At 42.7% G+C, this 25122-nt stretch overlaps 1 protein-coding gene across 6 annotated transcripts in view; it reads left to right on the top strand.

The window, feature by feature from the left end:
* The first annotated feature begins 11495 nt into the window (after positions 1 to 11495).
* The window catches only part of Abcc5 (ATP binding cassette subfamily C member 5), a 122987-nt gene continuing 109360 nt past the window's right edge, over positions 11496 to 25122 (top strand). For 3 of the 6 annotated variants that reach the window (XR_013113464.1, XM_034515750.2, XM_034515748.2), the window contains exons 1-2: positions 11496 to 11652; positions 14904 to 15083. Coding sequence is in view for 5 of the 6 variants with exons in the window: in XM_034515750.2 (XP_034371641.1) it covers positions 14955 to 15083 (129 nt within the window). In the remaining variant the exon portion in view is untranslated. Of the gene's footprint in view, positions 11653 to 11895; positions 12057 to 12328; positions 12351 to 14903; positions 15084 to 25122 lie in introns of those variants that run through there. The other 3 variants (XM_034515745.2, XM_034515746.2, XM_076942674.1) reach the window with 3 other exon arrangements.

Here is a 25122-nt window from a genome sequence, read left to right as displayed (position 1 = left end):
ACAGACCAACCAACAAAGACAAATACCCAATTAAGACTTTTTCCCTCTACGTGATCTTGGTCACCAAGTAAAGGTGACAGAGCTAACTGGGCCACCTAGATACATCAATTTAAATATCAATGTTTATGACCTTGATTTATGCCATATTTTCCTTGTGTTCCAGCTTTTTAATCCTCAACAGGTAGAATTATCAGAAAATTTCTATTTCTTTGTTGGTCTTACTGTCTGAACTTGTCTAACTTAGGCATATGTCCTTGTTAGCTTTAGCTGTCAACAGCAGAAGACTAGAGTCATCTAAAAAAAGAAGCCTCAATTGAAGTATTACATTGATCAAATTGATTTATGGACATGTCTATAGGAGGGTTGTTGATTTTTAATTGATGCAGGAGGGTCTAACCCACTATTGGCAGTACCATCACTGGACTGTATAAGAAAGTTAGAGAAACATGAGCCTGTATGTAAATGTATCCTTTATTTACTGTTAAGAATTCAGGTTAAACTTAAAAATTAACTGCCCCAGAACACATCCTGGGAGGAGCACATTCCTTAGTCCAAGGACACCTACTGGATTACCCTACTGGATTAACATTCAGAGGAAGAAGGGATTAACACTCCTCAAACCACAGGGAAGGGAACCCACCTGCAGGTGAGAAAGGCCCAGAGCATGTAGACACATTCTGCAGGATGTACCAACCCTTGACACTTACAAACAAGGGAGGTCCTTGTTACCTCATTCCCCAAAGACCAATCAGTTTAAAAGTCACACTGTTCTGCCAATCATATTGTGCTTAGTCACTGTTTCTCTAGAATACCCCTTAAACTGTATAAAAACTGCTCTTAACCTCAATTCAGGGTTCCTCTTGTCTGCATACAAGGGAACCCCAGTGCACTGGATTATTATTATTAAACCTCATGGTTTTGCAGCGAATCCCTGTCCGTGTGTGTTTCTGCGGGAGCGCGTCCCCTGGTTTTGGATCTTTAGAGTCCAACATTTACCAGATATAAATGTTTTGGAGGCTTACTGCTGAATACTTACTACCTTTCTACTTCTTTCTGATCTCTGGCTGGCTGGTTCAACTTAGCTGTTCTGGCTCAAACTCTCCAAGCTGACTGATTCAATCTGGCTTTTCTTGGCTTTTCACTGAATTTCTCTGCTTGACCTCAAATTAACTCTGGCAATTTGTTCTAACCTTCTGGCTCCTTATTCTTTAGCTTCAACTGCCTCTGTTGACCTGCACTGCATGAACGTCACAGACTGAACATAACTCACAAATGAACTCAACTCTTTGCATATAGTGCACTGACTGAACTGATTCCCTACTGACTCTCTCTTCCTGCACTGCTCTTAAATAGCCTCTCTTTCCTGTGCTGTTCTTGTGTGAGTTGGGCTTATCCTATCTCTGACTCATTCTGCCAAGTTTTTCTTTGATTCATCATTTTGTTTGCCTCTCAATTAGCTGTCACTTTCAAACATGGTTGCTTCTGTCTACAAATTAACCTTACTTTCATTAATAGGGATTAAAGGTGTGTTCTAAGGGTGGAGTAGAAAAAGCACAGCAGCTCTATATTCCTGGGTTAAGGAGAGGCATGGGGTGTGGAGTTGGAAGGGCAGTATCATTGAAGGTAGGAAGGGCCAAGGGGTGGGGCTGAGGGTAAATTGAATTAGGAATTTGCCTTCAATTCTTAGTCTGTCCCAGGCCAAATTTCCCCAAACTTTCCCAGGTATGTCTGCAAACACAGCCCACCTGCCTTGCCCCAGGGTTCCAAAATATTTTCAGCCTTACCACAAACTTCTTCACTTGTACTGAATGTCCTTGAACAGTCTTGGTGATGTTGAAGACCCCCATACTCGGGAGACCCTTCCTCAAGTCTCAGGAAATCACGACCCCCCAAAGATCACAAGAAACCATACCTGGATGTAATCAGCAGAGGCTTTATTAGGAAAGCTGGCTGGCCAAGATCAAACCACGAGCTTTCTCAAGAGCAAAGTTTGACCTCGAGTGGCGGACTAAGGGGTCTTTTATAGCATGGGGTGGGGAAAGGCAGGCATTTTCGCACGGTTACACATGAATGGTTGTTTTACAAATTTTGAACATAGCACTGGGAAGACCAAGGGGGGGGGGTAACCAAGAACAGTGGAACATTTCAGAGGAATCTAGCCCAAATGATCCAGAGTCATGTGAAAATCACTCTGCACACTCATTCTTCTCAAAAATGTGGTTTTACCATGTCACTGCCCTACCCTGTCATTTACCGACTATTTATTGACTATTTCTCACTTGTTTCAACCGTAGAGCCACAGCCCTGTCATCGTGTTTCGCCACCTGAATGACTTTCAGCCAGTTCCTGAAACTGGCCTGGCTTGCTTCAGAGAAAATTTTCCATGTCCTTAAAAGAACTTAAAAAGCATCTATATATGTATATATTCTATAAAAATGATTTTTTGTAATTTTTAATTCTTCAATATCAGTGACAAATTTTGCAACCAAATTATATTTCTTCTCTTCACAGTATTAAGGTACAGGTAGTATTGATAAGGCACAAAGTATTGATAAGAGAAATAATAGGATAGGGCTATCTGGGGCCTTAGGAAAACAACTCAAAAATTTAAATTTAACATGTACTTGCTAAATTCTCCACTCGGATGCTGCACTTTCCCCAAACTGGTGCATACACAGGTAACTATAGGGTATTTGTTCTGACAAGAATCGACTTTTATGTAGCTTGTCGTATCCATCATTGGTTTTTCTATGATGTGAAATAAAAATACTTTCTGGGATTTTCCCTGGAAAGATTCCCATTTCTGTGGCAGGTTACTCCACCTACCAGCTCTTCTCCCTTAGCATCTTGTGTGATACATTTTGACAGTACACAATGAAGAATTTCCCTTTTCCTTACCAGTGGTTTATGCTCAGAAAGACAGTGTGGATTATATTCTGGAAAGCAATGAGCCAGGGGAAGGGGAATTCAGAGTCAGGGAGTGAGAAATAGCTAAAGGAATCCTAAGCAATTGTCAGGGTCCTAGGGAGAGGGCTGCCTCTCTTAGGGTTTCCATTGCTCTGAAGAGACACCATGACCACTGCATCTCTTATAAAGGAAAACATGTAATTTGGGCTGGCTTACAGTTTCAGACGTTTAGTCCATTATCATCATGGTAAGAAGCATGGCAGCAAGCAGGCAGACATGGTGCTGGAGGAGCCAAGAGTTCTATATCTTGATCTGCAGGCAGCAGGAGACTGTGTGCTACACTGGGCATAGCCTGACCAATGAGACCTCAAGTTCTGCCCCCAAAGTGACACACTTCCTCCAACAAGGCCACACCTCCTAATAGTGCCACTCCCTGTGGACCAAGCATTCAAACACATGAATTATAGTTCACATAGTTATGGGGGCCATAACTATTCAAACCACCACAAGGGCAAAGCTGTGTTGTTATAACTTCCCACTTTTACAACAGGTCATCCAGACAAAAACTAAACAGAGAAACAATAAAACTAAGAGACATTATGAATGAAATGGACCTAACTGATATCTCTAGAATATTTTACCCAAACATAAAATAATATACCTTTTTCTCTGCACCTCTTGGATCCTTCTCCAAATTGACCATGTAGCTGGTCATCAAGCAAGCCTGAACAGATACAAAAAAAATTGAAATAATGCCTTACATCTTATCAGACTACCATGGATTAAAGCTGGACTTCAACAACATCAGAAACACCAGAAAGGCTACAAACTCACAGAAACTGAACAACTCTACTCAGTGATCATTGGGTCAGGGAAGAAATAAAGAAATTAAAGACTTTTTAAGGGCTGGAGAGATGTCTCAGCGGTTAAGAGCACTGACTGTTCTTCCAGTGGTCCTGAGTTCAATTCCCAGCAATCACATGGTGGCTCACAACCATCTGTAATGGAGATCTGATGCCCTCTTCTGGTGTGTCTGAAGACAGCCACAGTGTACTCATATACATGAAATAAATAAATCTTAAAAAAAAAAGGCTTTCTAGAAGTCAGTGAAAATGAAGGCACACCATATCGAGATTTATTGGATACAATGAAAACACTGCTAAGGGGAAAATTCATAGCACTAAGTGCTTCCATTAAAAAAAAAAATTGGAAAGTTCTCAGCAATTTAAAAGTACATCAGAAAGTTCTAGAAAAAAAGAAACAAGCATACCAAAGAGGAGTGGAAGGTCGGGAAATAATCAAAATCAGGGTTGAAACCAATCAGTTATAAACAAAGAAAACAATACAAAGAATCAATGAAACCAAGAGATGGTTCTTTGAAAAAATCAACAAGATAGACAAACCCTTAGCCTAAGGAACCAAAGACAGAGAGATAATATCTAAATAAACACAATCAGAAATGAAATGGGAGACATAACAGACCCTGAAGAAATTCAAAGAATCATTAGGTCTTACTTCAAAACCTTGTACTCCACAAAACTGGAAAATCTTAATGGACAATTTTCTAGACAGACACCACTTACCAAAGTTAGATCAAGATCAGGTAAATTATTTAAACAGCTCTATGGCCCCCAAAGAAATAGAAGCAGCCATTAAAAGTCTCTCAATCCCCCCAAAGCCCAGGGCTAGATGGTTTCAGTGCAGAATTCTACCAGACTTTCAAAGAAGAACTAATACTAATATTCCTCAAACTATTCCACAAAATAGAAACAGAAGGAACACTGCCAAACTCATTCTATGAAGCCACAGTCACCATGATACCTAAACCACACAAAGACAATGAAGAAAGAGAACTTCAGATAGATTTTTATGAATCTTAATGCAAAAATACTCAATAAAATCTTGCAAACTGAATCCAGGAACACATCAAAGGCATCATCCATCATGATCAAGTAGACTTCATTCCAGGGATGCAGGGATGGTTCAATATATAAAAATCCATCAATGTAATCCACCACATAAATAAACCGAAAGAAAAAAAAATCACATAATCATCTCATTTGATGCTGAAAAAGCCTTTGACAAAATCCAACACCCCCTCATGTTAAAAAGTCTTAAGAGAAATCAGGGATACAGGACACATACCTAAACATAATCAAAGCAATATACAGCAAACTAATAGTCAATATCAAACTAAATGGAGAAAAACTTAAAGCATTTCAATCAATATCAGGGACAAGACAAAGCTGCCCACTCTCTCCCTACCTATTAAATATAGTACTTGAAATTCTAGCCAGAGCAGTAAGACAGCTAAAGGAGATCAAGGGGATACAAATTGGGAAAACAATAGTCGAAGTATTGCTATTTTTGGATGATATGGTAGCATACATAAGCAACCCCCAAAATTTTATCAGCAAATTTCTACAGCTGATGAACAGCTTCGTCAAGGTGGCTGGACACAAAATTAACTCAAAGAAATCAGTAGCATTCCTTTATACAAATGATAAACTGGCCAAGAGAGAACTTAGGGAAACAACATCTTTTACACCCTTTATAGCCACAAATAATACAAAATGTTTTGGTGTAACTCTAACCAAGCAAGTGAAAACTTTCCATGACGAGAACTTTAAGTCTCTGAGAAAGAAATTGAAGAAGATATCAGAGAATGGAAAGATCTCCCATGCTCATGAATAGGTAGGCCATCTTATCAAAAGCAATCTAAAGAGTCAATGTAATCCCAATCAAAATTCCAACACAATTTTTATACTCCTTAAAAGAGAAATTTTCAACTTTATATGGAAAAATAATAAACCCACGATAGCCAAAACAATCCTGAACAATAAAACACTACAGGAGGAATCACCATCCCTGAACTCAAGCTGTACTACAGAGCAATAATGATAAAAACTGCATGGTATTGGTACAGAGACAGACACATTGACCAGTGGAGTTCAGTGAAAGACCCAGAAATAAACCAATACACCTATGGACACTTGATTTTTGATAGAGGCCAAAACCTTACAATGGAAAAATGAAAATGTCTACATGTAGAAGAAAGAAAATATATCCACATTTATCATCCTGCAAAACCCACCAGTTTAAGTGGATTAAGGTCTCAGCATAAAACTGGATACACAAAATCTCTCTCTCTCTCTCTCTCTCTCTCTCTCTCTCTCTCTCTGTCTCTCTGTCTCTCTGTCTCTCTGTCTCTCTGTCTCTGTCTCTCTGTCTCTCTGTCTCTCTGTCTCTCTGTCTCTGTCTCTCTCTCTCTCTCTCTCTCTCTCTCTCTCTCTCTCTCTCTCTCTCTCTCTCTCTCTTTGGTTTTTTGAGACAGGGTTTCTCTGTGTAGCCCTGGCTGTCCTGGAACTCACTCTGTGACCAGGCTGGCCTCGAACTCAGAAATCCTCCTGCCTCTGCCTCTCAAGTGCTGGGATTAAAGACGTGTGCCACCACTGCCCGGCTCATAAAATCTCATAGAAGAGAAAGAGGGAAACATCCTTGAATGCATTGGACAGGAAAATTTTCTGAACAGGCACTATAATCAATTGATAAATGGTACCCCATGAAACTGCAAACTTCTATAAGGCAAAGGACACTTCCAATAAAACAAAATGCCAACCTACTCATTGGAAACAAATCATTACCAACCCTACCTACATCTGAGAGAGGGCTAATATCCAAAATTTACAAAGAACTCAAGAAGTTAAGACACCAACAACCCAAATAACCCAGCTAAAAAATGGGGCACAGAGCTAAACAGAATTCTCAATAGAGGAATCTCAAATGGCCAAGAAGCACTTAAGAAATGTTCAAAGTCCTTAGTCATCAGGAAAATGCAAATCAAAACAACCCCAAGATTCCATCTTATAACCCTCAGAAAAGCTAAGATAAAAAAACACACAAGTGACAGCACATTCTGGTGAGGATGTGGAGCAAGGGGAACACTCTTCCACTGCTGGTGGGAGTGCAAACTTGCACAGCCACTTTGGAAATTGATTTGGCTGTTTCTCAGAAAGCTGGGAATAGATCTACCTTAAGATCCAGCTATACCACTCCTGGGCTTATACCTAAAAGATGCTCCTCCATCCCACAAAGATACTTGCTCAGCTATAGCTATGTTCATAGTAGCTTTATTTGTAACAGCCAGAAACTGGGAACTACCTAGACATCCCTCAACTGAAGAATAGATAAAGAAAATGTGGTACATCTACACAATGGAATACTATTCAGTTATAAAAAACAAAGGCATCATGAATTTTATAGGCAAATGTATGGATCTTGAGACTATCATCCTGGGTTAGGTAACCCAGTCCCAAAAGACATACATGGCATATATTCACTTGTAAGTGGATATTAGCCATAAAATCCAGGATGCGCCTACGTACACTCCACAGACCTAAGGAGGCTGGACAGGAAGGAAGGCACAAGCAAGGATCCTTGAACCTCACTAGGAAGGGGAAATGGAATGGTTGTGGAAGACAGATGGAGGAAGGGAACTGGGTGGGAGAGGAAATTGGGAGGGGGATGCGAAGGTTCAGCATTGGGTGTGGGGAGGGGCAGGGAGGATGATCAGACGTCCATGAGAATCCATGGAAATCTGTAACTGACAGAGTTAACTATGAACATACAGTTAACTATGAACTATGAACATAGTTAACTGTAAGAGACAGAGACCTGGGATAGAGGAGGCACCCAAGAATCAATGAGATTGTCCCTAGCTGTGACACACAGCATTGGGGATATGGAGCCTGGGGAGGTTGTTTCCTATGGCCAGGCAGGAATTCCAGAGTGATAGTGACACCAACCCACAAAACTTTCAACCCAGAACTTACCCTGTGTACAAGAAAATCAGGGATTGGGAGTGGAGAAGAGACTGAGGGAACAGCCCACCAATAACCAGCCCAACTTGAGACCCATCCCATGGACAAGCACTAATCCCTGATATTATTAATGATACTCTGTTATTGCTTGCAGAACAGGAGTTTAGCATGGTTGTCCTATGAGAGTCTCCACCCAGCAGCTGACTCATACAGACTCATGCACCCACATTCAAACAGTAGATGGAGCTTGGGGACCCTTATGGAAGAATAGGATGGAGGATTGTAGTCCGTAATGGGCTAGGAACTCCATAGGAAAACCATCAGAATCAACTAACCTGGACCCTTGGGGCTCTCAGAGACTGAACCACCACCCAAAGAACATATACCAGCTGGACCTAGGCCTTCTTGCATATATGTAGCAGATGTGCAGCTTGGCCTTCATGTGGGTCCTGAACAACTGGAGCAGAGGCTATCCTAAAAGCTGTTCTTTGTATGTGGAATATGTTCTAGCTCGGCTGCCTTGTCTGGCCTCAGTGGGAAAGAAAGTGCCTAGCCTTTCAGAGCCTTGATGTGCGGGGGGGGGGGGGGGGGGGGGGAGGGGGGGGGGAGGGCACCATAGAGGGGCCCCACCTGCTCAGAGGAGAAGGGGAGGGATGGGGAAGGGTTGTGGGAGGGGGTGACTGGGAAAGAGGCAGTGCTGGGGATGAAAACTGAATGAGTAAATACAAACAAACAAGAAAACAAACAACCCATCACTTACAGGGATGTAATTCAGTTGCTAGAGAGCTTGAGTGTCATGCTGGACTCAGTCGCCAGCACTGTTTATCACCTGTAATCTCAGCACTAGGGAGGCAGAGGCAGGAGGACCAGAGGTGCTGACCATCTTTGCCTTCATAGCAAGTTCAGCTTCTGAGATCCCAGAGATTCTGCCTCAACTAAACAAAGAAAAATCAGTTTGTGGCTTATCTTTGCAATTAATGACATCTTGCATATGTTAAGGCCTGGGTAATCGCTGCCTGTCTGGCCATTTTATGCTGTTATTACTGTTACAAGGAAACTTTCTAATGCCTGAGTCGATTGCAGACTTTGTTGTTTTGTGCTTTGATGCTCTTGGGAGCCAATCACAGTAAAGGTCAGTTAGAACTGCTTTGTATAGTTAGCCACAATAAGCTTGGATCTGAACCAATGGCCCAGCAGCACTTCCTGCACCTGTGTATAAGCTTTTATGGTTTTTGCTTTCATAAGCTTCTCCTGGGATGGACCCCAACATGTGAGAGACACCTGCACTAATATAAGAAGCTATTTGGAATAAGACTTTCATTTTGAGTAGGGATCGAATAGTTTTAAGTTTCTAAGAACTCCCTAGGATTTGGCATCCTACATGGCAGAAAGAGATATATATGCGCATGAGTAACTGATATCCTGGTTGGCAAGTTAAGACATGAGTGCTAGGCAATGCAAATTGATCCACCACAGCTGAATACCCCAACCAATAGGAACAGGGTAAGTGTACCACAAAGACATGTTCCTAAGGAAGTCCCCTATCCCTAAATCCTAATTGGTGGAATAACTTGGCACAGATGTTTGTGGATTTCAGACTTAAAAGCTCTGTAGATCCTGGCTGGAGTTTGCAGTCACCTCCTTTGTCCGGTCTTTGGTTCTGATCAGTCAGTCCTGAGGCAAAATTGCTCAATAAACTATCCCCGTCTGACTGAGATCTGTGTTTGTGTGGTTTGTCTGGCAACTCCTGGACCCCAACAATATATATCTTAATTTTAAAATAGTGAAAAACAATCCGCTTTTTGTTATTGTGACAAATATCCTAGAAAACATCAACTTAAAGGAGAAAATACTTACTTTAACTCAGGTTTTCGTCCATGGTGTACTGGTTCTGTTACTGTGGGCTTGGCACAAGGCTGAACAACATGGCAGGAAGCACACAAGGCAGGAAGGGGCCAGGGACAACATACATCTCTCAAAGGTATACTTCCAGTCCTAACATTTCATTCGCTTACAACAGTGACATGGAACCATGCATCAATCAATATCAAACCATTAAGTCAGAGTCTTCACGATCCAAGTTCCTGGAAGCCCAGCTCTGAACACTGCCTAGCTTCCTGAGCCTTCTTAGTACCCACACACAATGCCCATCTCTACCTTTTGTCAACCTTAAGAGGTTTTCCTCCATTCTTCGATTCATAAAGGTATTTCATGTTTTCTCCAAAAGTTTTAAAGTTTTCTTTACATTTAAATGTTTGATCTGCCTGAAACCCGGTACTGAGCAGAGGTTTTCTTTTATATGGATAACCAAGTGTCCCAGTATTATCTGCTTGCTTCATTTCCTTGCTGACTTGTAAAATTTTCTGTTACACATAAAATTTAACAATTATGCAGAAGTCTGTTTCCTAGAGACCTCCCGCCCCTTTCCAGACAGTGTCTTTACCATGTAACTCTGGCTACTGAAACTCACAGAGATCCATTTGCCCCCCTGCCTTCCCAGTGCTGAGATTAAAGGTATGCCCTACAATGCTCCCTCTGGCTTTTTACTTTCTGTGAGGCCCAGGCTGGCTTAAATTCACAATTCCCCTACCTTCACTTCCTAAGTGCTAGGGATGGAAGTTTGCTACTACACCATGCGTTTTCTACACTATAATTATATATATATATATATAGTGTATATGCACGTGTGTGATGGATATGTGCAGGTCTGCGTGCCCACTCACACCCAGAACTCAGAAGACAGCTTTGGGCATTCTGTTTTACTCTGTCTTATTGTCTTAAGTTAGGGTCTCTTACTGACTGTGTAGCTTGCCTGCTAGCCCACAAGTTCAAGAGATCCTTCGGTCTCTGTTTCACATAGCCTTAGGCTTACAATGAAAGTACAGCCGCACCTGGGTTTTTCCACAGTGCAGAGGATTTGAACTCACATCATGTTTGATCTACATGCACTCTTAACCCTGAAACATCTTCCCAGCTCCTAGGCTTCTCCTAATTCTATAGAACTGGTCTATTATTCCTTCTGTGTGTCAAATATACACCTTGTCAACAAGTCCAGACTTATGACATTAGTGTTCACAGTAGCTAATTAAGTAGTTGTATGATGGGCAATCCATTTTGCGTTCTTTTTAAGTCTCTTAAATGGGTAACCATAAACAAGCCCCGGGTACTTTAAAGGTAGGGAGGCACCCAGTAGAGTAGTCCTTATATTATGATACTAAAATAGATAAAATAGAAATGCCTCGGGAGCTTTATAAAAATAGATTGATTAGTTAGCATATCATTTTGACATCCCTTGTCACTTTGGAAGTTGCGATTCTGGCGTTTCACTACTTAGAAGCCAAGCAGCTGTGATAGATGGGTGAGAGAAAAGAGCCAAAGGTACTGTTCATGCAGAACGTGGAGGACTCTTGCACCAGCGAAGTGACACTACAGCTAAGAGTTGGGGTTGGGCAGAAGCAGGCTACGATGACCTCCACGATGTTTTCCGGCACGTGGAACCGCCACATAGATTTGGAAGTTCCTGACTTTGAACCTCTGGCTGCCAGAGAATACAGCGCCACCCGCCACCCCGACCCGGCCGTCCAGCCCCTCTGACTCAGGACCACAGAGAAGGTTCCAGACTGGGTATCAGAAGCCGGGGAAGGATGGATGGGGCAGCACGGGATGCGCGTGGGTACGGTGAGCAGCCTGGACCCCATCCCGGGTACCAGCGGTGCTTCTGGGAAACGTAGTCTTTTGCGGTGTGCGGCGCCGGGGGCTGCCGGAGGAGGGACTACGATTCCCTTCGGTCTTGCGCAAGCTTTGTGCATCGCGCTTGCGCGTTGTGGGGGGGACTATGCCGCTATAAAGGCTTGTTTTGCTCCGGGTCCGATGTTCGCGAGCGTGCCCGGGCTGTTTGCTTTCGTGTGGGGAGGCTGGAGTGCAGGTAGGTGACGGTTCTTGCCTTTTTCATGCAGTGTCGGAGGCTGTCACGGGCTCACTCCTTTGGGCTCTCCGAGGCGTGGTGGGCGGTGGGAAGCCTCGGACCGGAGACACGGGGCCTGTCTTGCCCTGATCTCGCGCGGTCCCCGGCTTGGTGACGACCTCGCGGGCGGTGCCGGTGTCTGGGTGTTAGAAGGCAGGAGGGGAGGCTTGATGGGTGGTCGCGGCCGGCTCCACTCTCCGCGCGGCCACCAGGGGGAGCTGCGTTCGCTCCGGGTGGGTCGTGGAGCCTGTGCTTGCCAGGCCCGGGCTAGCTTGGGAACGCCCTAGGGTCGGGTGGCGGAGCTGTCCAGAGAGAAGCCCCAACCTCCCTCCGGGACTGGAGGCCGACTGTCAGCCACCTACTACGTAAGTCATTATCTACGTTTTTTTGCTACTCGTATATGGAGGTACGTGGCATCAGCACTCACAGCAAAGCCGAAGCAGAGCCGAAATGGGAGTCCAGTTCTCCTGTCACCCGTGTCCTTTTTGGTGCTGACACGCAAAAGAGCTACTGACTTTGTGTTTATAACACCTGGATCTGGTGTTTTCGGACATATGTGGGAGTCTCGATGCAGATGGGCACAGGAATGAATGACCAGGGAAGTTTGAGTTCCGAAGGGAGAAATGGATAGGTTTTGCTGGGGGTCTCTGGAGTGACAGGTGGGTCCTGGGGGCGTGGTAAGTGGACAGCCTTCGGCTTCCTTGCTCCAGTAGATGCAGGGCCTGAAGGAGCTTCCTGAGGCGCCTAAAACCTCCTGAGAGATGTAGTGATAACACAACTTGGAAACACCAGCCTGGCTAGTTACAGTTCTCCAGTCCTACGCAGTGCCCCTCCCCCCTGCAGAATCTTCTCACATTCACCCCTTTATCTGGAAAGAGAATTTTTAAGCAAAACCAGATGGCTCCCAACCCTGTCAGTTCTGAGTCGGGGCACTCAAAACTGTGAGTCCCCACTTTGTTTATTCTTCTTTCTCCCTTTAACAGTGCCGGCTTAGACCAAAACATGCCTAATTCCTAATCCTGATACACAGGCCCTTTCCTCTGGCCTACATGCTTTCTCACTGAGCCTAAGCATTAGTTTTTAGAAGAGACTTTACATTAACTTCAGGGGAAAAAAAGTCCAGAAAATAGGGAAGTACTAATTGCTGGTTGGGCTGGAGAGGGGGGCCTGGTGTGTAGTAATCCTTTCTTAGTTGATTGCTTCATATCCATATTCATATCCACCTTAACCCTGCTCCACCAGCTTCTGCGTGTTGTGTGTTGTGCTTGTCATATCCCAGGCACACAGAAGACGGTGTCCTACTTGTGTTTAGTGTGATGAAACAGTAATTTTATGGCTTCTCAGGTGTTTGCATACTTAGTACTGTACCTTTTTTTTTTTTTTTTTTTTTTTTTTTTGAAAGTGCAGCTGTGGTAGTGTTGAAGATCACAGGGGGACAGTGGTTCCCCATACCCTTCCTATAGAAACTAGCTTTGTCTGGAAGGATACGGAAGTTAGAGTAGGCCACTGAAGTCTTATCTTCTCTCCCCATGCGGAAAACAGTTGTTTCTGTCAAAACAGGGTCTTTGCTACTACAGTCTGTGTGTATATACGCTACAGGTACTGCTTCGTAATATATGATTGAAAACACAACTGAGAAAAACCATTGCTTTATATAGTTCTTCGACAGCTTTCCCTGTTCTTCTTGGTGTGTTTGGTGTTGTGAATGGGCTCCCTTGGCCTCCTCCCTTCTAAGCTCCCCAACCCCCTCTTGCCTGTTTTTAAAGTAGCAAGTAATCTTCCTCTTCCAGATGACAATGGCAGGTGCCAGATCTGTTTATAGCTTAAGGTCTCCATGACACAAGCACTGTTTTTGCTTAGTAAGCTGGTTTAGTTTATAGTGTACACAGTCATTGGGCTAGATGCTCTTTTTTTTTTTTTTTTTTTTACAACTTAATCTGTATCAAGTTTTTGATACAGATTAAATTTGGGTGCTTGAACCAGAATTCTGATAAGAAAAAGTCCAGCCCTCATTGGAGATTTAAGGGGCTTTAAATTTTTTTACTTCAAGGATTAATAAGTATTTTTCTCTGATGATTTAAAAATGAATAACAGGGGCTTGGGTTGTACCTCTGCTGGCAGAATACTTGCCTGAAATGCGGAAAGCTTTGGGTTTGTCCCCTAGCACCACATAAACCAGGTACAGTAGTGCAATTTTGAAATCCCAGCCTTCATGATGTAAAGTCAGGAGGATCAGAAGTTCAAGGTCATCCTTCAAAGATCAAGAATAGGAGGCCAGCCTGAGCTACTTGAGATCCTGTGTCAAAAACAACAAATGCATTACAGTCGTCAAAATTTTGTGCTGCAAGAGACACAGTCCTTAATAGTCGTCATCATGGGTTGACTTATAGACTAGAGTGTAGCATGGCCATACATCAGAAACATCAGGTATCTGTGGTGTTTTCATAGCTGGGGTTTGGGAGTCTGAGCTTCTAACAATGGGGGAACCTTATAGAGGGGCAAGTATGTGTTTAGTTTCTAAAAAGTGGCCTGTTGTCAAGCTGAGGACTGGAGTTCCATCTTTAGAACCTGGATGGGTAGAAAGAGAGAACTGATTCTTGTAAGTTGTCCTTTGATCTCAGTGCTCATGATTGTCTTTGTTTTCTGTCTGTCTGTCTGTTTCTTACACACACACACACACAGAGTAAATAAATACAAACTTTTTTTTTTTTTTTTTTTAAGTGACCAGAGTTGATACAGAATGTTGACTGGAATTAGCCAGGCAGGCAGTGCTATAGAAACACAGAGCAGAGTTTTAGGAATAGACCAGGTGATGCTTAAAAAGGTAGAACATAGATCTTTTTTTTCTTGTTTGTTGAAACAGATTTCTATTTCTCTGTGTAGCCTTGCTGTCCTGGAACTGGCTCCATAGACCAGGCTTGTCTTGAACTCAGAGATCTGCCTGTCTCTGCCTCCCGAATGCTGGGATTAAAGTTGTGCACTACTATGTCTGGCTTGGTAATTTTTCTTGATGATAGAACCTTTTTTTTTTTTTTTTTTTTTTTTTTTGTAAAAAAACAAAAACAAGAAAACTGAAGGGGTATTTAAAATAATTTTATAGCTGTATTGATAAAGAAGTGTCAATACTTTTGTTTTTTCCTGTTTAAAAGCACTTTGGCGCATACTTTAAGCGTGATTTGGAAGTGTCTGCTTTTGTAAATTTTTAATTTCAGAAGTTCTGAAGAGAAAGGAGGAGTCTGAGCCTGGTCCTCTGTGTGGTGAGGATGAAGGACATTGACATGGGAAAAGAGTACATCATCCCCAGCCCTGGATACAGGAGCGTCAGAGACAGAAGCACTGTACCAGGGCAGCACAGAGACCATGAGGAACCCAGGTTCCGGAGAACAAGATCGGTGAGTGATTGCCTCCCCAGACTTGGTTCCTACACCATATCACCTTTTTGTTTGTTTGTTTTTTTCATATGATACAGGTTTTGTCATTTAATTTTCTTTATTGGCTTTAGGGTCAGTGTTAATATTTATGATTCCTTAGCCCTGGAGTGTAGTTCAGTGGTAGAGTGCACGCTTAGCTTTCATTAAGCCCTGGGTTCAGACCCAGCATTACAAGAAGGAGCTGGTTCAGTTAATGGATTGAGAAGTTGTCTTGTGCTGCTCGTGTGTGTGTGTGTGTGTGTGTGTGTGTGTGTGTGTGTGTGTGTGTTGTATGAGAGAGAGTCAGAATCAGTCACACAGACAGACAGACAGACAGACAGACAGGGACATACTATGTAGCCTGGCTAGCTTAGAACTCTTTAGGTAGAACATCTGGCTGTTTCTGTCTCAGAAGCACTGAGATGAGAGGCTTGTAGCGCCATGCATGGCTTCTTTCTTTGTCATTGACTCTTTTTTTTTTTTTTTACCTGCTGAAAATCCCTTGTTTAAGAAGATGAATGGGGATGTAGCTAAATGGTAGAGCTCTTGCCTGGCATATATAAAGTTGTGAGTGGCTGGGTTCAGTACCCATTACTGAAGAAAGAAAAAGACAGTGCTTAAAATAGGAATTATTTTGCGAGGCATGACATTGCATGCCTTTAATGCCAGCGCTCAGAGGCAGAAGCAGGAGGATCTTGTAAGTGTGAGGCCAGCCTGCTCTACATAGCAAGTTCCAGAATAGCCAGGGCTACACAAAGAGACCCTCTGTTTTAATTGGGTTACTATTGCTGAGATGAAACACCATGACCAAAACAAGGTAGGGAGGAAAGGGTTTATTTGGCTTACACTTCCATGTCATTTACCAAAGGAAGTCAAGACAGGAACTGAAACGGCAGGAACCTGGAGGCAGGAGCTGATGTAAAGGCCATAGATGGATGCTGCTTGCTGGCTTGCTTCCTCTGGCTTGCTCAGCCTGCTTTCTTATAGCACCCAGGACCACCGGCTCAGGGATGGCACCACCCACCATGGGTTGGACTGTCTCCCATCAATCACTAAGAAAATACCCTACAGGCTTGTCTGCAGCCTAATTTCAGAGTGGCATTTTCTCAATAGAGGTTCTCTTTAGCATGTGTCAAGTTAACATAAAACTAGCTAGGTTACCCTGTCAACAAAACAAAGAAAAGATACTTACTCAGATTTCAGAGAATGGTTAGAATAATTATTCTTGATAGTTGTGGGGTTATCAGTAAGTTCTGCATGTGAATTTATGAATGTAAAGCATTTTTGACAATAATCTAAATTTCCTCCAATATGAGTATTAAGATACATTTTAATTTTTAAGTTGTGGATGTGTGTTTTTCTGTTTTTTTTTTTTTTTTTTTTTTTTTTTTTTTTTTTTTATTATATCTTTTCTGGAATTGCAAGAGAAACCAGTAAGGTAGGAAGGCGCCTAGGATTAGGAAGTTTCAGGTTTGTGCAGTGTGAACAGTTGTCATGGTTTTGCTGTGTGTGCACTTGTGGAGCCTTTGCCAGGTGAACACCTGTCACCTTTGCCATGTGAACACTGTGAACATCTTTGCCACGTGAGCACTTGAGGCTGGGGCCTTTGGAGCTGACATTGACGTCTCAGCCTGACATGGCTTTGGGTCTTGGGTGGATGGAAGCCGTTGCTTGCTCGTCAGTCTGTGTTTTTCGGTTAATGGGCGTCTTTGTCCTCATTGTAGTAGAGAATTAGAGCATGCCTCATCCTTCTGTGTCCAGTGCATCTTGGTACCAGTTTTGTAACTATGTGTCCTTACTGTCTAGATCTTGTATTAACCAAACATTTCTTGAATGTATGTCTAGTTCTTGTCAAGAAATTGTCTGGTAGTTTAATCTGGAAATGTTTTAAGGGTACATTGGAGCAGGGCTTTGAAGGATGATGGGGAATTTTCTTAGGCAACAGAGATAAAGACCTAGAGATATAGAAAAGGGACATGGCAGTTGGACCTTGACTACGCTGCTTGTGTCATTGTGCCTTATGTACAGTAGGATTAAGTGAGATAATACATATAAAATACTAAGAGTGGTGGCTGGCATGGTCAGTGCTCAGTAAAGAATTGCTCCTAGATTAGTTGTCTATAGTGTGGAATGTGTAAAGAGGGTGTGTCAGGGAAATGTCTGTGTGCTATGCTAAGAACTCCTTTTGTGGGGCAGAGATTAGGAAACTATTGGAAATTAATGAGGTTTAAAAATTAGTACTTTTGAGATGACTTTATTTATGTGCTGTTATAAAAAATAATAATGAGAATAACTACAGGATTGACAGTGATCCAGGACACTGATTTTATTAAAAGTTCAGGAGTTTGGGCTGAGGAGACAAGGCCTCCTTGCGATGTTATACTATAGTTATGCAAGATGTTAATACTGGGGAAACCTACTGAAGCGATAAGGAAATTTTAGTGTTATTTTCTGTAATCACATGTAGGTAAATGAATAAAGTAGAGAGAACAGAGGACAGTGCCCAGAGTTCATCTCTGCTTTCAGCCCTCAGGCATAGGTGAGTCCAGCTGCACATGCAGGCTCTTTCCAGAGGCGGCTGGCTGCATTCCTATATACCCCTTCAAGCAGTCATTTGGCTACTTCCCGTTCTTCCCCATTTTGGGCATGGTTATCATTTTCTTTTTAGGCAGTCTGATAGATGCTTCTGAAACCTCTTTATGGTTTTCATTTGCATTTCCCTAATGGCTACTGGTATTGAAATAAAAAGGGGATTTTAGAGTTTCATTTTGTTTTGCCCCTGGTACTGAGGAATGCTCCTTGAGTTGTTTGCATGCTGGGCAAGCACTCTATCAATGAGCTGTTTCCTTGGCCTAGAACTTGCTCTGTAGTCCAGACAGACCTTGAACGGTACCTTAATATCTGGCTTGTGCCATCAGGCCTTGCTATCTTGCTTATCCATGTAGGAATGACAGTATCCTGACACCTGACATATAGCTTTTGATCCTCCTGCTGTAGCCTCCTAAATAATGGAATTACAGGTGTGAGACACCACCCTTGCCTCTGAGAAAGAACTTTTGTTTTCCTTTTTTTTTTTTTTTTAAGAGGTTCTCATGAAGCTAAGGCCAGCCTTGAACTCCCTATATAGCTGGAGGCTGGTCTTGAACTCCTGGCATGATGTCCCTTAGTGCTAGGATTTCAGGCATGTGACCAGCACATCCAGCTGAGAAGAATTTTTTTTTTTTCTTTTTGAGACAGGCTCTCTATGTAGCTCTGCCTGTCCTGGAACTTACTTTGTAGACCAGACTGGACTTGAACTCACTGCCTGCTGCCTCCTGAGTGCAGATGTGTATCACCATGCCCAACTGAGAAGAGATTTTTAAAAAAGTATGTATATATACATATATATATATATTTATTTATATCTTGGGTTTGTCTTTAAATAATGAAGAAAAAAACATAGAGGAGAGACAGGGAATAAATACAAGGAACACTATCAGGTGGCTGCTCTGCAGACCATGTGGGCAAACCTGGGGTCTGCTTTCAAACACAGGTAAGGAAGGAGATGAAGGAGGAGATTGGGTGTATCTCTGGAAGCTGATGAGATGTCTGAGATTGGCTAGAATTTAAAGTTGAAGAAATAGGAAATCTGGAAGAAGGGTGAATGATTTTGATTACTTCTGCTCCCCTTGGCTAACAGAAGGTGTGAAGAAGGAGTGATTGGAACCCATGATGCTAACATTGAGTCCTGTCCAGTTTGTTGAAGTTATTGACTTGGGTGTGCAATCGCTCCGTCAGGCTTTTCCTCTGTAGACAGAGAGGAACTGTAGATGAAGCCATCTTTACTAAGTCAGCCTTGAACAAGAAGGTTGATAGTAAGTCTGTTAAATTTTAGGAATTCTTTCTTGTTTCCCAAGGTGTTATGTTTGCTCTTTTCCTGCTTTTCTTAACACTTTTGGCTTAAAATATTTAAGAAATACTTATTCTTAAGAAGTTCTTCTTAGCCTTGACGTGAGCAATAAAATCATAGGTTTCTTCAACTTTTTTTTTTTTTTTTTTTTTGGTTTTTCGAGACAGGGTTTCTCTGTATAGCCTTGGCTGTCCTGGAACTCACTCTGTAGACCAGGCTGGCCTCGAACTCAGAAATCCGCCTGCCTCTGCCTCCCAAGTGCTGGGATTAAAGGCGTGCACCACCACCGCCTGGCTTAATTTATTTATTTTTTTTTTAAAGATTTATTTATTTTATTTGTATGAGTACACTGTAGCTATCTTCAGACACACCAGAAGAGGGCATCGGATCCTATTACAGATGGTTGAGAGCCATCATGTGGTTGCTGGGAATTGAACTCAGGACCTCTGGAAGAGCAGTCAGAGCTCCTAGCTGCTGAGCCAACTCTGCAGCCCCCTCAACTTATTTATGAATAAACATAAATTATAATGAATGTATAGCTATTCAGTATTTTGAGAAGTACACGTACCTTCGGAAATCTTCAGTATCTCCTGTGAAACCTGTGATTTCTCAAAAACACTTACTGCAAGCTTGTAGGTGGTGTAAGCTTGATCAGTAAGGAATTAGAATGATTCCAGAAGTTTTCAGGGTTGAAATGATAGTCACATCAATTATTTCAGTTTTTATGAAAGAGAAGATATTTTAGAAACAAACAAACAAACAAACAAACAAACAAACCCCCTGAACAGCTGATTGGGTAGAGAGTCAGTTTCTTGCGATACTTCCTGAGTATTCATCCGCTCAGTCCTTAGAGAGCAGTTCTGCTAGGAACATTCTTCCTGCTGCTCACGAGAAAGGAACCAATCTCTGCACAACAGGAGACAGATTTTGTTTTCTTAATTTGAAAAGAAGACTTTGTAGGCCACTGTTGACCTTTGATCTCCAGTTAACATGTAAGTGTACAACAGTTGGAAACAGATGTCAGGATCAAAAAGGACCAAGAAGCCAGTGCCTTAGAAAGGACCTGAAAACATGCTTTGCACAGTTTTTGGTGTTGTATATGTTTTTTTGTTTTAATATTCTGGGAAAATTGTGTTAATCAGTTACATTAAGTATCTATAGTTTATTACAAATGCTTGGAGTTAATTAGGGTAAAAATAACATTTGTACCCTTTAGAACTATATGGATTGCCACATATAATCCGAGGCTTAGCAGACATGCTTTATTCTCAAGTGCTAATTGCATCTTCTTTGTCTGTTCCTTGGTCTAAGAGTGAGCATTGGTTGGCGTTATTTGAGCTTAAGTGTAGACTTCTCTTTGGATCACTGCTGAACACTGTCGTTAGCCTGAAGCACGGTTCTTTCAGCACAGCCTGTTGTTTGCAATGTGTTTGCACTGTGCACACGGAAAGTGAGTGCACCAGTCCAGGAGCTTAGATTAGTTTTGGTTTTGGTGGTGTTGGTGAGCCTGTGGCACAAAACGCCACTCCTCTCTAATCCTAATTTTATTTTAATTGTATGATGTTTTCATTTGTTTAGCAAGCGTGGTGTTTGAATGAAATGGCCCTCATAGGCTCATGTGTTTGAATGCTTGGTCCCTAGTTGCTAGAACTGTTTGGGAAGGATAGGAAGGTGTAGCCTTTTTGAAGGAGGTGTGTCACTGGGGGGTGGACTTTGAGGTTTCAAAAGCCCATGTCACTCCCAGTTAGCTCTCTCTTTGTCTTGTGGTTGTTGTGTCACAGTGTAAGCTCTCAGCCACTGCTCTAGCACCATAGCTGCCTGATGCCACCCTCCCTGCTGTTATGGTCAAGGACACACCCTCTGAAATGGTAAACAAGCCCCCAGTTAAATGCTTTCTTTTACAAGTTGACATGGTCATGGTGTCCTCACAGCAAAAGAATGGTGGCTAAGACGGCAAGTGTGTAAGCACTCTGATATGTATGCATGTACTATGCTGTGCACCACCTATCTGGTATAGATACAGTTGAATTGATGCAGAGCTTGCCTTCCTATAGCATTTTAACTCAGATACATGTACAGTTGGACATTAACAAGGAAAAAAGTCCTTCTCTCAGGGAAGACCTTAGGAAAAGGTAGCATTTAGCTGGAGAACAGAGAAACAGCATTTGGAGAAACGAGTGACCATGAAGATGGACAGTATAGTAGCCACACCTAGATCCTGATTGCATGTTTTACCTAAGTGAGATAAAGCTGTCAGATGCTTTGTGAAACTTGACTTATATGGTTGCTCTTGGTGATTCAGGCAAAAAACTTCGGGGTGACTTGTTTTTCACGAGGTTGTTGAATTGAGGACAAGAGGAAGAATGGAAAATAACCAGAAGCCAGCTAGAGTTCATGTGTCATTATGATTGTATTATTTTTCTTATTGGTGGAATTTTCCTTCAAGTTAGAATATTCTAGGAAAGTAACAGAATCAGCATTCTGAAAATCCCGGGATCGTCATTTAGCACTTAGATGGACTCTTAGCATTGGCTATAGTTTTTATAGTTAGCTAGCTATTCAGGATATCTTGCTGAGTTCGAGGTGTATTTTAGGGATTAAGGATGTAAATCTTAATCTCTTATAGAAATTATTCTAAGACATCCTTAGGAAAGAAATATTTTCATGGAATACTTTGTATGGCATTACACTTTTAGAGAATTTGACCCTGAAAGCTTTTAGAACTGAAGGGCATGTGATTTTGTGTCAGCTCTTATGTTCTCAGAGTGGAGAACAGTACCTGGTGAGTCAGCCTGGTTTAGGAAGGAGGGCAGGACAGACAGCTCAGCAACTAGTATTTCATATCTCTGCATAAGTGTCTCTGCAGTAATGTAGTGCATCTTCTGGAGTGTACGAGCCTCTACCCCCAGTCCCTTTCCTCCATGTAAGCATCTGCCAACTCGGTGAGGCTCTGGAGTTTCTTAGGCTTGGTGGTATGACCAGGTAGCTGGCAGATGCCATTTTCAGTGCTGGCCACAGCCCCAGGAGAGATGGCCGCGGTGCTGTTGCTGGCGAGAGCTACTTGTGTCCACAGCGACAGCTCACTGATTCCCACCTGAAAAGAAAACTGTTAGAAGGAACTTGCTGTAGTTTTTGTTAGTTTCTTTTGTGTGTGTGTGTGTGTGTGTAACAGTCTCATTATGTAGCCCTAGATGGTGTGGAACTTACTGTGTAGAACAGGCTGGCCTCAAACTCAGATGTGTCTGCCTCTGCCTCTGGGGTGCTGGGAATGAAAGGTGTGTGCCATGACACTAGGCATAGCTTACTGTTTCTAAAGTAGATATAAGCACCAGTGTCCATTAAAATAATTTGGAGATGACAAATGGCCAGTGAAACTCTTAGTAAAGCTTGGCTCTGTGGTAGGTAGCTCCTGCACCTGCTGTCCTTCATGTCTTGTGTCTGATCACAAATTAAAAGGTCAGTGCTAAGGATAGACACTGTGCAAGTCCTTGCAGTGGCTGCAGCTGTAATGTTTCAAACACAGTGACATGCGGTTCCTCTGGCACACTGACGTCCGATAGTAGAATTAAACTTGTCTAGCTCTTCCTTCCTTACCATTTAAAAGATGGGGCTAGCTATTCAGATGTTATGTATGCCTTCATTATTTAAGATACCTTTTCTGGCCGGGCATGGGCCTCTAATCTCTGTGCTTGCGTGGTTGAGGTGGAAGGATAATCCCAAATTTAAGGCCAGCCCGGGCTGTGTAGTAAAAACATGTTTCCAAACAACAAACAGATTATTTTCTGCATCTGTCACTCATTCAAAGAGATCAGTTTGAGCTTAGCAGAAATTACAGAAGAACAGGATCGACAAAGTTCATTCATGAAGGCTTGAAGCAAGACTGATTTACAAATGAGTGTACTTCACAAGGAACTAAATGTAGGCCAGGCTGTCCTTGTAGCCTCACCTCCCTGTGGGTGTGGCTCAACAGAATTTATCTGCAGGTCCAAGTAGGGTGGTGTGATAGGCTGGTCGGCTCAGTGTGGTATTTATTTCTGGAGTTAGGTGACTCAGAGCAGAGTTGTTGGCTTCTCTGAAACATTAATTTCACCTGCCTATTGTTTTGGCCCAGTGTGCATCAGAAGGACAATGGAACAGCTAGCCAAAGTCAACAGTATTGACCATGCATGGTGCCTAACTTTAAGATGTCTTTGTTTCTGGAGCAAGCATTGCCAAAGGGATTTGTGTTGCTGTGCTGTGTCATAGAAATACTTATATTTGGTTTTGGGAGGTAGGGTCACATTCTGAGTACCTATAAAAGCTGAAGTCATGTGACTTAAGAAGTCCATGAAGCAGGGCCTGGGGCGGCAGCTCCATTGGTAAAGGGCTTGATTTGCAGGTGTGAGGTCCTGAGTATGATTCCCAGAACCCATGTACAAAGCGGGTACAGCGGCAGTGAGGGAGAGAGATGGGAGAATCCCTGGGGCTGATTGTTGGAGCTTGGTCCCAGTCAGACCTCCTAGCTCAAAAAATAAAGTAGACAGGTCCTAAGGGGTGATAACTGGGCTGACCTTTGGCAGGAAGGAAGTTCTGTTTTTGTCTTCTTGTTTTCCAAAGCTAAAAACTGAAAATCTTGAAGGCATTTTCATCAAGACCAATGTTCATAAGTTTTAGTATCTAAACCAGTAGTTTTCAAGTCAGACTGTGTAATAAAGTCATATGTAGAGAATTAAAAAGTAACAGAGCGCTATTCTAGATACATAAGTCTCTGGGTTGAAGTTATTGGTGGAGTTGTAAAGCTTCTTGGTGTGGCTATACTGTGTACCCTGAGATCTCATGGAATAGAGGCAGTTCTCACTCCTTAAAACAGTGGTTTCAACCTGTTGGTCACCAGTCCTTTGGGGGTCAAATGACCCTTTCACAGGGATTGCATATCAGATATCCTACATCTCAGACATTTACATTACAATTCATAACAGTAGAAAAATTACAGTTATGAAGTTGCAACAAAGTTGCAACAGAACTAACTTTATGGCTGGGAGTCACCACACTATGAGGAGCTGTATTCAAGGGTCACAGCAGCATTAGGAAGATTGAGAACCACCGCCTTAAGCATTGAGCTCCAAATAGTTCCTCATCCCGTGATTCATTTTCAGTTTAATCATTTGAAACTTAATCGAGGTATTAACAAATTTAATCTCAGGCCTCTCCCACCCATTGTGATATGAACTTTGAATTAATTGCCTCAGATCAAACTTATGCAACAACTTAAGTTCTTCCTCATTGTGAAGTAATACCAGATTACAGCCTGTAGAAAATGCCCATTTTACCATGCTGACACTATAGTGTGTCCTTTGGCTTTACGTATTTGTCCTTATGTATGACTTGTACTAGCAGGCGGGCATGGGAATGTGAGCTGGCGTGGGTCCGTTTTCCCAGGGTGGCATGGGGATTGCTCTAAGGGAGGATGATTCCCGGTCCTTGATCTCTGCGGGGCAAGCACGTTGTGCCCCGTCAGCAAAGTGGCAGTCTGGAATGAGATGGTCAGCCCAGGCGTGCAGTGGTTGTGTGTGCATGGGATAGGTGCATGAATTATGACAAATGTAAGATGGCAAATTTAAGGGGAGAGGTCTGTGTGCTGTGGGTTGTTGTTTCTCGGTCTTTCCAGCTAGGCATGTGAGTGCAGGTCTTTGACCTCTAGCTGCATTTTGGCAGAATCCGGTCTTTAACTTCTGTCCCTTTTTAGCTCTGTAGGGCCTTTATCCCCTCTTCCTCCTCACCGCCTCAGCAGTAAGGTTCAGTATGTGCAAGTCACACAGTTGTAGAGCAGACACAACTGGTAGGAGCATCTTATTGGGTCCTTGCCACCTCCCTGTCCCCTTTGGAGGTCACTGCCGCAGTGACTGTGCATGTGGGTGTGCATCTGGCCACCGAGAACCTTTGACATCTCTGTATGCCTTGGCTCATCTCAGGAAAAGCTTTACAGAGCTACTTCTGGGAGTTGAAGATGTGTTCACTTGCTAGACAGCTTATGTATGTGGGAAGCCCTGGGTGCCTTTCTCAGGACTGCATAAGCCTAGTGTGGTGGTCATGTCTGTAATCTGAGCACTGGAGGTGGACACAGGAGGATCAGAAGTTTCAGGTCATACTTGG

This window comes from Arvicanthis niloticus, chromosome 12 (genome assembly GCF_011762505.2).
Source record: "Arvicanthis niloticus isolate mArvNil1 chromosome 12, mArvNil1.pat.X, whole genome shotgun sequence".
NCBI classification, from domain to species: domain Eukaryota; kingdom Metazoa; phylum Chordata; class Mammalia; order Rodentia; family Muridae; genus Arvicanthis; species Arvicanthis niloticus.
The sequence above is the reverse complement of the archived record's forward strand: the minus strand, read 5'-3'. Positions and strand labels throughout refer to the sequence as shown.